The following is a 14,497-nucleotide window of genomic DNA, read 5'->3' as shown; positions in this document are numbered from 1 at the left end:
AGGAATGTGTTTAGTGGGATTAGTTTCTTTAAGTTGAGGAACTGTTTTTTATTCAGTGTGAGATGGTGGGTGATGTCTGGCTAAGAGATGGAAGTTGTCATCAGAAGGATGTGATACATCATTCTATCTGCTCATAACCTTCTGTTAGTTCTTGGATTTGGGAGGAACAGGCATCCAGCTTCCATATTGTGTTGTTTTGGTTGTAGTGGGTTTTCTTAGATTATTTTAGGTACTGCAGGGTTTCCTCAGTGAGTCTCGGAGACTGATCGCTGGGTGCCAGAAGATGATAATTTGTGTGATTTAAGAACCAGGATTCCAACAAAGGTGTCAGAAATCGACACTTCAAGTGGGGAGCTTGTTGAGGTCCGTATTTGAGTTACCAGACTAATATAGTGGTGATGAAAATTACTTCCATTTTGATGTAATCATTTATACTTGGTCTTTGTACATAGTCTAAGATCTTTCATCTTGAGTTAGTGTCCTGGGACAGGATAATGAAATGAAAATCATTCCCTTAGCATTGTCCAAAGGAGGGAGTTTCCATAAACATCTTGTAGCCACACCGTTTCACTTTCTCAAAGCACTTGTACTTTTTGTAAAATATATACAAAGTAAAAACATTTATTAAGGAGAACTGCACAGCCAGGCACTCAGAAGTTTGTTCACAGGAATATGCTGGAGCAGGGTAGATGATGTCATCTTGGAAGAGGTTTGTCTGGAGCTGGTCCAGCAGTATCCTGTCTTGGAAGACATAACTGTTTGCAGTTGACAAATCTTTTAATCTGTGGTTATAAAACAAGCTTGGCATTACTCAGCAGACTGTTGAGGGGCTTGTTATTTTATACCTTTGTGAATCAGGTGTTTATCAAGGTCCTCCAGTCATTTGTGATGCTCAGAACAGGAATAATTTTTGGTCTAGTTTCAGACTGGCAGTACCTAGAGTAGCTAAGTTGCTACTCTTTAACGCCAAGTTTAAAACTTGGGAGTTCCGCCTGTGCAGCTCCATTCATGAGGAAGTTTGTTCTTCATTCTGAATTGCTGTGAGCAGTAATGAAAGTTCTAAACCTTAAACGTGTTTACTTGGAAAAGAGAATCTTTAACTTGCAGGGTTTATTATGCTTCATGTTGCTTGCTTCTGCATCTTGATAGGTCACAAGTATGGGAAGTAAATAGATTTGAGATTGGCAACATCTGTGAGATGATCTCTTCTAGCCTTAGTGGCTGCCCGGAATGATTCATTGCAACTTTTCAGTATCAGCTATTTATCATTAGAACCTGCAAATATATATGTTTGTGTGTGTATATAAAGCATAAGTGTTTATAAAAATACACAGGTTCACTGAAGTTAGCATTTGAAAGAACCTCTTTAATGCTGAATGTTGCAAAAAGCTGTTTACTGGCTAATAGCTTAACGTGAATGGGTCTGCTGCAGTTCTAGCTCACGGTCTTACCTTTACCTTTTCAGGCCGTGTTCTTAAAAACGCTTCAGGTAAAGGAAGGCTACCTGATGGAGTGGTAATACTGATAGCAAGTGATGGAAATTTTGGACATGCTCCTTTAGGGATGAAGGCTTTGTAAGAAAGAATAAGGATTGAATTATACATGAAATCACACACCATTGTTATCTGCTAATGTACATCTGAGGATTGAAGTATGTATGATTTTTTTAAAGAGTGACAGCATTTGGGTTGTGTGCTTTAACCAATCAGTCTAGATTGTGACCAAAGGAGGATGCTCACTTATGTAAGACATGGTTCTCTAATGAGAGTGATCTCTCAGAAGAAAATCTATTCAGGGCAGCAAATGCAAATGTGTGATCTTCTGGCTTCTTTAATATGTTGTTTTGTGGATTCGCTAGGGTCATCTTTATACAGACTTGACAGATCAGTTCACAGTAGCTCCAGCTGCAGCCCAAGTAAAAAGCTCTGCAGACTGTAAATTGTTTAAAACCCGTTAATTCCGACATTTTTATGAATGAGTTACAGGTGCAGAATGAGGCAAACCAGGAACTCAAGCATGGTATGGCATTAGCTATTCTACCTCTCTTCTCAAATCTGCTTCAATCAAGACTCAAACACAACTTCATTGATATAAACTAAAACTGCCCAAGTTTACTGTAATTGGTTTAGGGGAAGGCTTATGATTTCTTTTGCTGGCACAACAAAGGAGGTAGTGACAACTGATGAAAGGAATAGCCAATATTTTGTGGCAGCTCTGTCTTCATTTTGGTACAACATTATGCAGGATACATGACAAATGTACCTGCCTAGCATTGGGTTAGACTAAACTAATAAAGATTGAGTGCACGTTGAGTGTGTATTCTTAATTAGTGTTATGTGAATTCATTGAATCATTTAGGTTGGAAAAGAGCCCTAACATTTAGTCCAACCATAGATGGACTTTAATTTAGTGGTAGGTGCGATTATGTTTTTTTAGTATGTATTCCATTTCTGTATTGCTTCTCAATTTAATTATCTTGGATATCTAGGTTTAGGATATCATTATGTGGCTGGACACACAGTAAGGGCTCTGAAAAGCCCTTACTGAATCAATCATTACTTTTTTAGTGTAATTAACATTGTGTTCTGATTTCATGACCACTAAAGTATTTTGGTCACTTTTTAGCCACCTTTGGACTAAGTCCTTTGTGAAGTCCTCTGTGAAGACCATTACCATGTGTTTCCTCCTAGATTCATTGTCCTAGGCCCACACTGATCTCTTTCTTTACTTCAGGATAGAGTCCAATAGCAAATAGACCATTTGGAGAGGCTTCTGTAATTAGTGGCTGCTGTATACCACAGTGGTACATTCAGAGCAAGATACTCAGTTATGTCAGGAAACAGGAAGTATTTCTTGATCGGTTTTTATTTGACCATGTGAATTACTGGAAAAATTCTGTTTTCCCAAATGCATTTATGTTTTCAGTTAGTTTTCACTGATTATGTTTTTCTGTTAGAATGGCATTATGGTTGGAGAATTTTGAAAGGAATCTTCCCCTGGATGACAAAGTTCAGCAGGTTTGTCTGTAGTAGCTTGCTGGACAAAATACTCAGGGGAGTGAAGTGTTCCTCTTAAGTCAAACTCAGCCTTGTTGGATTCTGTCCTCCAAAGTATGGATTCTGTCCTTTACCCATCAATTTTTCAAAGCAGATTTTCATTAATTTCTTTTATTCATGGGCTCTGATCTGATTTTCACATTTGGTGGTTCATCCCTTTCTAGTGTTCTCACAGCATTTCACCCATCATTCTGAAGGAGGGAACCTTGCACTGTAAGCAGTTTTCTACCCACTCAAGACCTAGTCCATATTTTATGCAATTTGAAAGCAGTTTTATTTATGTTTCTTAAATTGAATGCTGACAGTGAATTTTGATGTCTGGTGCCAAATACGTACACATGAAGCTCCCAAATGCCTTCTGCTAGTAACAGCAAGATTGTGCTAGGTATCAGATGGGTGGTCTGTTCTTTTACATTGTCACTGATACAGAAGGTATATAATGTTCTTAACTTCTGCAGTTCACATGGCAATAGATTTGGAAAGAGTTCCAGTTAAAATGTCACTCATTCCTAAAGTAGGACAGTTGAGAGTGCTACAAACTTGATCAAAAAACAGTACTATAAAAGCTTCTGGAATCTTCTATGATAGATTTTTGAAAAACTGGCTTATCCTGTGGAGATAAACATCTATATGTGCTGGTTTATTAATCTGTAGTTTTGATAAGGTTAAATAGGGTTTTATGTGAGTCTGTCTGGCATACTGAAGGTTACACAAATGAAATTTTAAACTGAATTTGGCCTGCAGGAACTCTACTGGTAAGTGAGACATGGTCCTTTAAGCTTGGTACGTTCCCTTTGGAAGACAGCTCTGAGAGTTTTAAGCTGATCTCTTTGCTCTGTTTCTTTCAAGCACTGTATATGAGTATTTTAGAAGTATTAAATTGCATAATGTTAAGTGTCATTCCTAAGGTCAACTTCTTTTGCTGAAACAGACACACTTAGGTGTTCCAGATGTGGCTAGGATGGGATAACTGTTTTAAACAGAATTAAGCTGTATTGTTGAGGCTTCTGAACTTTAAGTATGACTAATGTTTTGATAACTGATATTAAAAAAAGATCATCTGATGACTGTCATTATTTCAGGAAACGACGTTGGCAGAAGTTCTTACGGTGCCATGCAAGTGAAACAAGTTTTTGATTATGCCTACATTGTTCTTAGCCATGCAGTATCACCACTTGCAAGATCATATCCAAATAGAGATTCTGAGAGGTAATTAGTTCACTTTTTCAATATCCATTTGTCTGTGTAATCAGTTAGGAGTGTTTGGTTCTAGATTCATAAAACAATAAATTGTTATTTATTGTTTAACTGTGGTTGTACTGAAATCTGCGCAGAAATTTAACCTGCCCAGGGATATGAGAGTGCAATGCCTCAATGTGCAGCGCTGAAATGGCATATGATAAAACCCATGATGAGTCCAACATTCTGCTTGAAGTATTTCAAAGGAGGGTTTGCTTGTTTAATGTTTAATATGATGCATGTCTGTATTGTGGCAGAAAAAAATGTGTGTGATCAAATTACTTGTTTAGACAATTAGACACCTAGACAACACGGCTAAGAATTTCCCTGGTTCTTTAATAAATGCCCCCATAAGCTGTTTTAAAAGATTTGCTATATATTTAAGAATTAAAAAATACTTAAAATACTGTATTAAAAAACCCTAATAGAATCAATCCAGTTTGATCGTATTGCCAGATCTGCTGTTAAAAGTAGCATGCTTCTAGACATGCCATTTTTAATGCAGTTCTTAGTGTCTTTCATAGAAACACAACCAGTACTTTGAGCTTTCACCTTTGCAATTTCTGTTTTTTGAAAGAGAGATGAGAAAGATAATGAAGGCATGGCTGCCATGTGGTATTTCCATTCATGTATCTGCTCTAGCACCTTTTGTTCTAACCCTTAGTGTGAATTTGGGCTAGATCAGAGGATGTCTCTTCCCTGAGACTTCCCTAAAATCCCAATGGCTTTGAGCTCCCTAGCTAATCACAGGGAAGGATGGCTGTAAGATGTCACATAAGCCATCTCAGTACAACTGCAAACTCTAGTCATGATTTAAACTTTCAGCATTCATGTCATTGGAAGGTGAAATAGTTTCCTCTAGTAAGTTTACATCAAAGTGGACGCAGTCTTTCACTTGTGAGTTTAAAACTGACAGTACTTGAGGAGTGCCCGTAAATTAGTATTAAATTCACAAAGGTTGAGACTGCACTGTGATAGAGGTACAGAAGGGGGCTATGGAGTGCATTTGAGACTGCTGTCTTAAGATATTAAAGGTCACTGTTGAATGTGTGTATTGGCTGACAGTTCTTGGTACTGAATGAAACTTTGGTCTTACCTAAGTACAGGTAGAGTAACCTAGGGATTCCTGAAGTTTTGCTTGTCTTGGGTCCTGGTCTCCATTAACTTCTCTGTTTTTCTCTGAAGAATATAGTCATTATGAGGTGTCTGTATTACTACAGGCATCAAAAAGTATATTTGTATAGCATCTAATGGGAGCCTCAGGTGTCATCAGTATGTGCACTTTGCATGGACTTGCACTTTTTACTGTATCTGGGAAATGTTTGAATTTTGTTCACAGCTGCAAACCTGTGGAGCAGTCCTAGCAGCAGTGTTCAGGTGTCATGTCTGACTTGTCTGTGAGTTCTGGGCTGTCTGTGCCAGTGACATCTGAATCTCAGAACCCATCATGCCACTGGCTTGCAAGGGGAACAGCATTCAACAAAGTTCTGTATACAAATAGTTCCCCTAGCACCAGTCTTGTCAGTGCCAAAGGACTTGTAAGTGGATGATGAGCTGTTTTGTAATAAGTTTGAGAAGTCTACATTCCATGTTTGGTCTCAGTTAAACCTGATGTACTTGGGTAATCTAGGTATGTTTGTGGATCACTCTTCCTGCTGTAAGGCAGAGTGGTCCATGCTCTGTATAAAGACCTTTCTGGTGGCCTGACCTAAAGCCTGGCCATCTGGGAGCCCTTTGTCCTGATCCATTTTTTCCCTTTTGTAGATTTGTTAGTAGGTAGGTTAAACTATAGCATAACTGTAACTATAAACAATGGGCTCCATTTAAGACCAGGGACTGGCTTCTAGTAGAACATGATGTTCTACTAGAGGGATCAAGGCTAAATGATGATTAGTTGAAGGGATAGGAAGTTGTAGGAGGCTGAACTGCCCAGGCTGAGTTTATTCAGTTTTGTCCTAATTTGGGCTAGTTTTTTCCTAGGTGGGATGGTTCTTGAACTGTCTGATGGGTTTGAATTCATATTTCCTCTTCCCAGGGAAGGTTTCTGTGTACAGAGTTCTGTTTTGTATATGATACTCAGTAGATTTCACATCTTTCTTGGTGATTGTTGTAGTTCTTTTTCAGGGTCAGTCCAACACAAAAATATGTCTACATTAATTGAAGGCTTTCTAAAGAGTTCCTGCTTCTGATAGTCCCAATGGGAAAAAAAAAAAGTCAGATAGTAGTCCTTCAGCAGCATAGGCCTTTTTCTTCATCATGTTCTGTGGTAGCAAGTCCCACAGAATAATAAGGGATAGATTCACATCAGTTTTACCACCATTGTCATTCAGGCTTCCAAATAGAACATCTGAGGTGTAGTGGGAATTAAAAGCTATCTCCTATCATGGAAAAGCTTTCTTCTCAGTGGAAACAGTAATCTGCTGAATCCTGAAGGTAATTCTTACAGCTACAGAAATTACCTTAACACTATTTTGTCCTCAGTCAATCTTACCTAACCCCTTCTGAGACTGGCTTAGGAGAGCTTGATTGACAGTTTGGTTGATTTTATTACAGCAAGGAGCTTCCTGTCATCTTGGAAAAAGGAGTTTCCTCTTAGGAAAATGAGACTGATCCATCTTGAACTTGTACAGCTTGTATGCACTGTAAAGTTTGGTGTTGCCTTCAGCCAAGGTGACTGAAAATTGTGATTGATTTCTTAATATTTAGGGCCACACAGACATGAGTCTAGCTGTGAAATACAGTTATGGGCAGGATATCTCCCGCTTAAGGATTGGTGTTGGTGTGTGCTTTGAACAGCTTTCCTGTGATCTTTGCCCCTAGCCTGTCTCTGGGAAGGAGTGTGCCATCTCAAGTGAGCTCACTTCTTCGGTCTGTGAGGAGTGATATTTTCACAGAATCGCTGAGGTTGGAAAAGAGTCTAAAGATCATTGGGTTCAGCTGTTAACCCAGCCACTACTGTGTTCGCCACTAAACCATGTCCCTCAGTGCCAGGGTTACATGGCTTTTAAGTACACTCAGGGACAGTAACTTCATTGCTTCCCTGGACACCGTGTTCTAGTGCTTGACAACCTGTTTGTTATTGAAATTCTTTCTAATATCTAATCTGAACCTTCTGTGGTACAGCCTGAGGTCATTGCCTCTTACACTTTCACTTATCTGTGAGAAGAGACCAACGTCCACCTCGTACAACCTCCTTTCAGGTAGTTGTAGAGAAGCATATGGTCCACTCTGAGCTGCTTTTTTTCCTAGGCTAAACCTGGATCTTCTCAGGACTCGTGCTCCAGAACCTTCACCAGCTTCACTGCCCTTCTTTGGACTTGGTTTTGAGACAATTTTTCCAGTTCTGTTTCTTGATGAACCACAGGAAATCTTAGGAGATATTTGACAACAAGCTCTCAATAAGCTCTGCTTATTGATTTGTGTTCATTTAAATAGTGGATTATCTGTTACCACCCTGTCCATGGCCTTTATATTAAGGTGTAATTTAATATTATACCTTGCCCAGGCTAAGTACCTGTGTACTGTCTTCTGTCAGCTGTGCTGTTCCTTCCTTCTCAGTCTGAATCTTGCCTTGCATGAGATCTGGCAGTCCTGCAGTCAGAAGATGAGTCAGATGGACTTTTTGGTCTGACTGAAAACAAGTATCTCAATGCTTCTGTCATGTCAAGAAGTTGATCCAGCTTGTGGTTGATGACAGGTTGATCAGAAGCAAGAGAAGCAGCAGGGGTTCACATCTGGGGCAAGAGGGAGAGAGTAGTATTGTACCTTTTCACAACCCTAAGCTGTACTGCTCTGGATGTGAGAAAAATCCATCCTTAGGTTAATATTTATGTTTTGCAGATTGGGATGTTGGCTCACATGCTGGTCTGTCACATAATTTGGCTAGGAAAGTGTGCTCAGACTGCATCTCTACAGCTCTGTAGCCACATTTGGGAAGCTGAGGGAGGTCATACGCAATGAGTAATGGAAGACTTGGTTTTGCTGTCACGTGCCCTACAGTATAAATTAGACTTTGGAAATCTGTATTGTGCTAGATGTGGTGCAGCTGGATAAGGGAAAGACTTGTCATGCCAACAGGTCAGAGTTTGAGAAAGCCTAGGCAGTTTCCTACTGCATGTCTGGAGTTGTCACTTACAGGTGATAGTCTTCAAAACAACCATAGCCAGGTAGAAAGGGATCTTTCCATCTCTGTGCTTGGAAAGTTGTTGGGTCTCTTCCTTATATAAAATATATTATAAATATATAAAATAGTATATATAAATAAATATATAAATATAGAAATAAATATAGACATAAATAAATATATAAATATATATAAATATATATAAAATATATAAAATAAACTCATTTGGTAAATAGTTTATTAATGGTCTTACTATATGATAATATTAAGGGAAAAAACTTAAAGGGGCATCTTTCTCAGGAGATCTGTCTGATTTTACTAACCAGTTAACAGTATTTTTTCATGTCTTCCAAAGAAGAACTGTTTGTCTCAGACATCTCTAGAAATTCTGGCCTCAGTCGAAATAAAAGCCCCAAAAGTATGACATTTTTCACAATAAATGCAGGGTAGATTAATAGGGTTTTTTTTGTTCCTCAGCATTTTCAGTGTTGAAAATAAATTTAGGCACAATTTTCAAATGCTTATTTTAAAGAGTTGTTCTTTGAACCCATGGATGTGCTTGAGTCCCATACATAGGAAATGGTGTTCTTTTGAGATCAGTACCAGGTTTGATCACCCTTGCTTCCTCTTTCTTTGCTATTTTATTAAGTATATGTCAGTATAACCTTAATCACCTTTCAGCTTCTGATGTCTCATAATGAACGTCTTCAATTTTGCTGCACAAGCAATGTAGCATGGATCTGCCTTTGGACTCCTGACCTTATAACTTAGTGAATTTCCTTTTTTCTACCTTTATACCAAAAAAGAGAGTTTAGAGCTTTGATCTCTGTGCCCTTTGAGAGGAACTGGTGAGAGAACATATTCCCCCATTCTGTGTCTACAACTCTGCCACAATTGATGGTGTAGCAGTTGCTTCACCCATTTTGCCCGTTCTTCAGTATATCAGTCACCCAGTCTGATAAAAATACCAACCTCTATTGTTCATTTTGCTTCTGCTATGTGAAATTGTGACTCTTGCTTCACTTCCAGGACAGTACTCCAAGAAGCATCAGGTTTGACAAACTCGTTATATGTAATAATCTTGTTACTCAGCCCGTGTTTACTTTCTGGTTGTGAGACCACAGCTGGTGGTAGTTGTGAAATTTGTGTAATCCTAGAGTAGAAGCTCAATTCTTTTTGAAGGCCTTCTCAGATGAAACTTTTTAACTGCAAGATTTCCTTCCCTTCCTGGTGCTGATGAGACCCAGCCAGTGCATGTTTGAGTCCCATAGTGGCATTGCTCTTTTGGGAACTGCAGCTTTAGGGCCACAGCTGAACCTCTGCAGGTTTGGTCATCCTCATCTTCATTCTGTCTCCTCTTGCTCAACTTACTCTTTGGGACTGAGAAACCAGAACTGCATGGAGTATTTAAAATGCTGTTGCGTCGTGGGAGTATATATTAACAAAATGTGATCCTCTGATTTATTTGTTCTTTTCTTAGTGTGCTCTGCTTAGCTATTGCACTGTGGTTCCCAAAGTTGATCTTTAATTATAACCCAGATCTTTGATTTCTGAGTGGTGACAAGCACACCTGTAATTCTGCATGTAAAGTTCAAGATTTTATTTTCCAGCATGCATCATTTTATTCACATTACATAAGTAGAATGGTGGATGACATGAATTCTGTCCTGGTGGACAGAATATTATCTAAATTACAAGTCCATCTGCAGCTGCACTTGGACTTGTAATTTAGATGATATTATTTGGTTCAGTGTTTGCTGGACTGACTTTTTCAATCCTAACAGTAACATGTCTTTAAAGTTGGAAGACTAACATGGAACATGTGATATTTGGTCTTGCATGAGATAGCAATATTTCTCCTACTATCCTAGCAATTACTACCTAAAGTGTTACTATGAAACCTGGTAAAGGTAGTCTAAATGGTTTTGTATGTCCTGCCTTCCCATTGTACGCCTAAACTAAAACAAAATTCCAGTACTGGTACAAGGTATCTTTATGATGTGAAATACAAAATAAACTTTAATGTAACCATTGAAGATTAAAAAAAAATAACATTACCTGTTCCACAGTGGTAACTTTGCACATCCCATTTTTGTACAGTAGTAATTGCTTCATCAGCAGGACCAGGGAAGCTTTTTCTCTGAGCCTCTCACTGTTGTGAGTTTATTGAAATTCTACCTTGTTTTGGAGCCAATCTGTTTCTTTTTCCACTACCTCACGATCCATGGTACTTCCTTTATGATTGTGGGGGCCTTATCACCTTGTAACTTATTTTGTAAATCCAGAAGCAAGTGAAGAACTCTGTCTCCACGCAGCCAGTTGTGGTGCTGGGATGTTTTTTGTCTTCCATACATCCCATACCTGTTTATAATCCAGATTCTGTGGAAAAACTTCCTGTATGGAGAAATGCAAGAACCATAAATTGCTTTTATCAAATATACTGTTATCAGCGTGTGCATTCTTTATAATTAATATGCATTCCATTTAGAAATGCAGAGTAAAAATCTTACCTGTGTGTCACTGCTTGCATGTTAGTATGGTAAAAGAAAAATAATATGAATATAAGTGGTGCTTCAGTGGATTAAATGGTGTGCTTAAAAAAAGAAGGTTCAAAAAGAGTTTTTGGTTAGGGATATCTTAAACTGATTTTTAGTGTAATTTGGTGGCTTGTTAAAATGCTTGCAAATGTGTAACCAACAGTCTTTGTTTAATACTTAATTGAAAAATTTTTTTAGCACATTAGGTAGAATCATCAAAGTGACCCAAGAAGTGATTGACTACAGGGCCTGGATTAAAAAGAAGTGGGGGAGCAAAATTAATTTATCACCTGAACTTGGTAGGTATAGCAGGAAACCAACTTAAAATTTTTTCTTGACTTTGATGTAATTCAAAATACTCGTGCCTTGAAATTAATCATTCAGATATACAGGAAAAAAATAAAAGGAATCTGTAACTTTCTAACCCAAATTAGTTTTTTCTGAGCCTGTTTTTCAGTTAGCTTGTTAAACTGCAGCTCTTCTTAGACTTCAAGGCCCGTGTGTTTGTATTCTGTGCTCTTAAATGATACTTATGTTTTCTGTTAACAGATAATAGGTTGAAAATAAGAGACCCAATAGCTCTTTGCAATGGAGAACAGCAGCAGAACAGAGACTCTGAACCATCTTACAATCAGCACTTGGCATTGTCATTGGCCAGTACACAGCAGTTATCCTCTGGTTCATCTGCCTCTTCTGTGTCATCGCTCTCCAGCAGTGACATTGTAAGCTTTTTCTTTTAATGGTTAAACTAGTAAGTAGCAGTGATTATCTTCAAAGCCTCAATTGATACAGCAGTATATATAGCAGTTAATGGGATACTGTCCCTAAACTGCTACAGCAAATCAGTAATGCCCTCTGCTCAGAAAAATTACTGAAATCAATTTTTTTTGTTTATTAATTAAATGGGTCTTATTTCCATTCTAAATCTTTGGTGCCCTTTTTGGTAGTAGTTAGATGTAATGAAATATAACAACCCAATTTTAACAGTAGCTAATTAAGTAGAAGAGGAGAAATGTCTTCATATATCCTTCCATTAAGCAAAATCTTCCATTGTCAAATTCTGATCCTTGTTCCCCATACCTGAAATTGAACATGAACATTATATTGTGGTGTGAAGGTGAATAATACTCATTATTTTCAGCCAAACAGTCAGTTCATGTTTTGGTGGTAACAGGGCACTTGCATAAACTCTTGTCAGCTTCCTTATTTTAAAGTAGTTGCTGGGCTTTATTATAGATTCCTGGAAAAGGAGGCTGCAGTCTCTTAAGTATGTTCCCAGACTCTTTTAAGGTTCTGCCAGGTGGTTTTGTTTTGGTGTAAAGTTAAATCAGTGCAGAATTGGGCAGTGTAGATTACAAAGCACAGCACTGTAAGGCAGGAGCGGCTCATTGTGAATCTTCCGAAGCATTCTGTCTTAGGTAAAGGCATTGATGGAAGGAGATGTAATATGCAGTCAACTATGAAGTGAATAACTGGATGATGCTAAGAGAGGTCCAAATACCTGTTTCTTGGCTGCTTTCAAAAACTAATCAAATACGGAATTAAAAATTGGGAATTTTATTCAATAAAAATTTCGTAATTTTTGAGGGATAAGCACTGCCTATATATGTTCTGGTTACTTTCTGTAATTACTTTATGCTCCTGTTCTTTTGGTGTTGAATTGCCTTTTTATGCCACCTTCAGTAAACAGGACAAATGTTTTAGTTGTACCATCTGGCTAATGAGCAAAGAACAGCATGATACTTGCCAGTGAAACTATTAGCTATGTTCCTGGTTTAAGTATATCAGTGGAAAAGATTTTGCTGTAATAAATTTTATGAAAAATGCAAATATTTGCTTATTATATTGGGAGTGCACAATATTGGGTGGTGAGTTATGAACTCCCCTTAGTCCTGTTTAGTTTGATATTGAAGGTGAAACTTCATTGTCTGATGCCAGAGAAATTAAAGAAAAATGAAAAGGAAGCTCTCAACAAGATAGAACTGAAATCAACTTGGGCATTCACAAAGTAAAAGGAAATGCTACGTTTTCTAAGAAAATAAAAAATCATGTCCATGTCCTTATGAGACAGGCAAGGTCATTATTGGCATTATGTCCTTATCAGACTGATAGCATGTTAACTTAATTTGGAATGGAATGGCAGGTTTCTAAAAAATTACTGAGTTCATCCTACTCTTAATTGGGTGTGAGGAGGAGAAGGTTCTGGCTGAGAGTCCTGAGCTGCACCTGATTCCGGAAGAGAAGCCTATTCTACCATACTCAGGTGATCTGTGCCATGATCTGGCATAGTGCTGTGCCCAGGTTGCAGCAGAGGAACATCTGGCATGTGTGACAACTTGGTATTTGTGCCAGAACTTCTGGTGCATTATTAATAGGCATGATGTGATGAGCTTTTCTCTCAGCTTCAGAAGAAGGTAATTATGAATACGGTGCATCTCATCACTTTAGAGTTACATGCAGTGTTACCTCTGATCTTTTGGAAGGATTGTTTCTCAGGAAGGATTCTATATTTATTTAAAGTTAAATCCTCTGTAATTTTCTGGTACTGGAAGACTGTGAAAGCAAGGTATAGATTATAAAGAAAATGCAGGAGGTGAGGAGACCCCAGAGTTACAGCTTGCTGACCTCTTCCCAATAAGTAAGGTTCTATTTTAATAGCAAGATGTTATTCTCTATGTCACTATTAACCTTAAGCACAAACTCTACAATAAGACATTGTTTCAGGAGGTGTGTTTGTCATGACTGCAGAATATCTTTTGCTGTTTGTGAGATGTAGTATCCTATCTATTAAATCGTAGACACTAGATAATGTATTTGCTTTTCTATTTACTGCTAAAGTTTCTCTGGTAATACTGATCAAGTGGTCCTTTCTGAGTTCTACCAGCCAGTATAATAGAAGTCAGCTTGCTTGTGTTTAGGAAGAGGAAATAGGCTTGTGACATTACTTTTTCACATTGCCCCTCTCCAGCCATCCACTGAAGTAGTTGTATTTTGAAGTCATCACATCACCGTTGGCTGGTGATAAGTCTGGAGGCCTTGCATATATTTGTCAACATGTCCTGGAAGCAATATTGGCAGTATATATTGAGTGTGCAGGCATTATCAGAGCAGTGCAGTATTGCTCACAGGGATCCTAGAATTTTTATTAAACCCTATAGTTTAATAGTTGTTTGCAATGCAGCGTGCTGTTTGGTTTTTAAAGATTTGCTTCCTTGGAGTTCTGACAGCATTACAGGTTTTGCATTAATAATCTGTAAATATGACTCAGCAGCTGAATGGATAATTCCTCTGGTGTCTTGGACTTATGGGTCTGTCAGCTAAAGCAATGGTTAGATTTATTCCGGCAGCAGGAAAACAGAACAATAACAAGGAGCATGTTTTTCTTAAGACTGGATTGTCATAAACCAGAGCTGACATTTAGAAGTCAGCCTCTCAATGTCGGTATATGCTCAGAAAAATGGAAGAAAATAAGAGCTTACAGTTACTGCCCTGAGTTCTCCATACTGGTGGCAACCTTTTAAAAATGAGAACTTAAATACCAC

At 38.1% G+C, this 14,497-nt stretch overlaps 1 protein-coding gene across 3 annotated transcripts in view; it reads left to right on the top strand.

Annotated features, from left to right (window-relative positions):
• The window catches only part of TENT4A (terminal nucleotidyltransferase 4A), a 57,564-nt gene that overhangs the window by 22,480 nt on the left and 20,587 nt on the right, over window positions 1-14,497 (top strand). For all 3 annotated transcript variants that reach the window (XM_005427927.2, XM_031062765.1, XM_014309873.2), the window contains exons 8-10: window positions 4,139-4,265; window positions 11,154-11,254; window positions 11,505-11,677. In XM_005427927.2, coding sequence (XP_005427984.1) covers window positions 4,139-4,265; window positions 11,154-11,254; window positions 11,505-11,677 — 401 coding nt within the window. The remainder of the gene's footprint in view (window positions 1-4,138; window positions 4,266-11,153; window positions 11,255-11,504; window positions 11,678-14,497) is intronic.

The sequence above is a fragment of the Geospiza fortis genome, unplaced genomic scaffold (assembly GCF_000277835.1).
Source record: "Geospiza fortis unplaced genomic scaffold, GeoFor_1.0 scaffold64, whole genome shotgun sequence".
In the NCBI taxonomy this organism is placed as follows: Eukaryota; Metazoa; Chordata; class Aves; order Passeriformes; family Thraupidae; genus Geospiza; species Geospiza fortis.
This window is presented reverse-complemented; position numbering and strand designations above follow the sequence as displayed.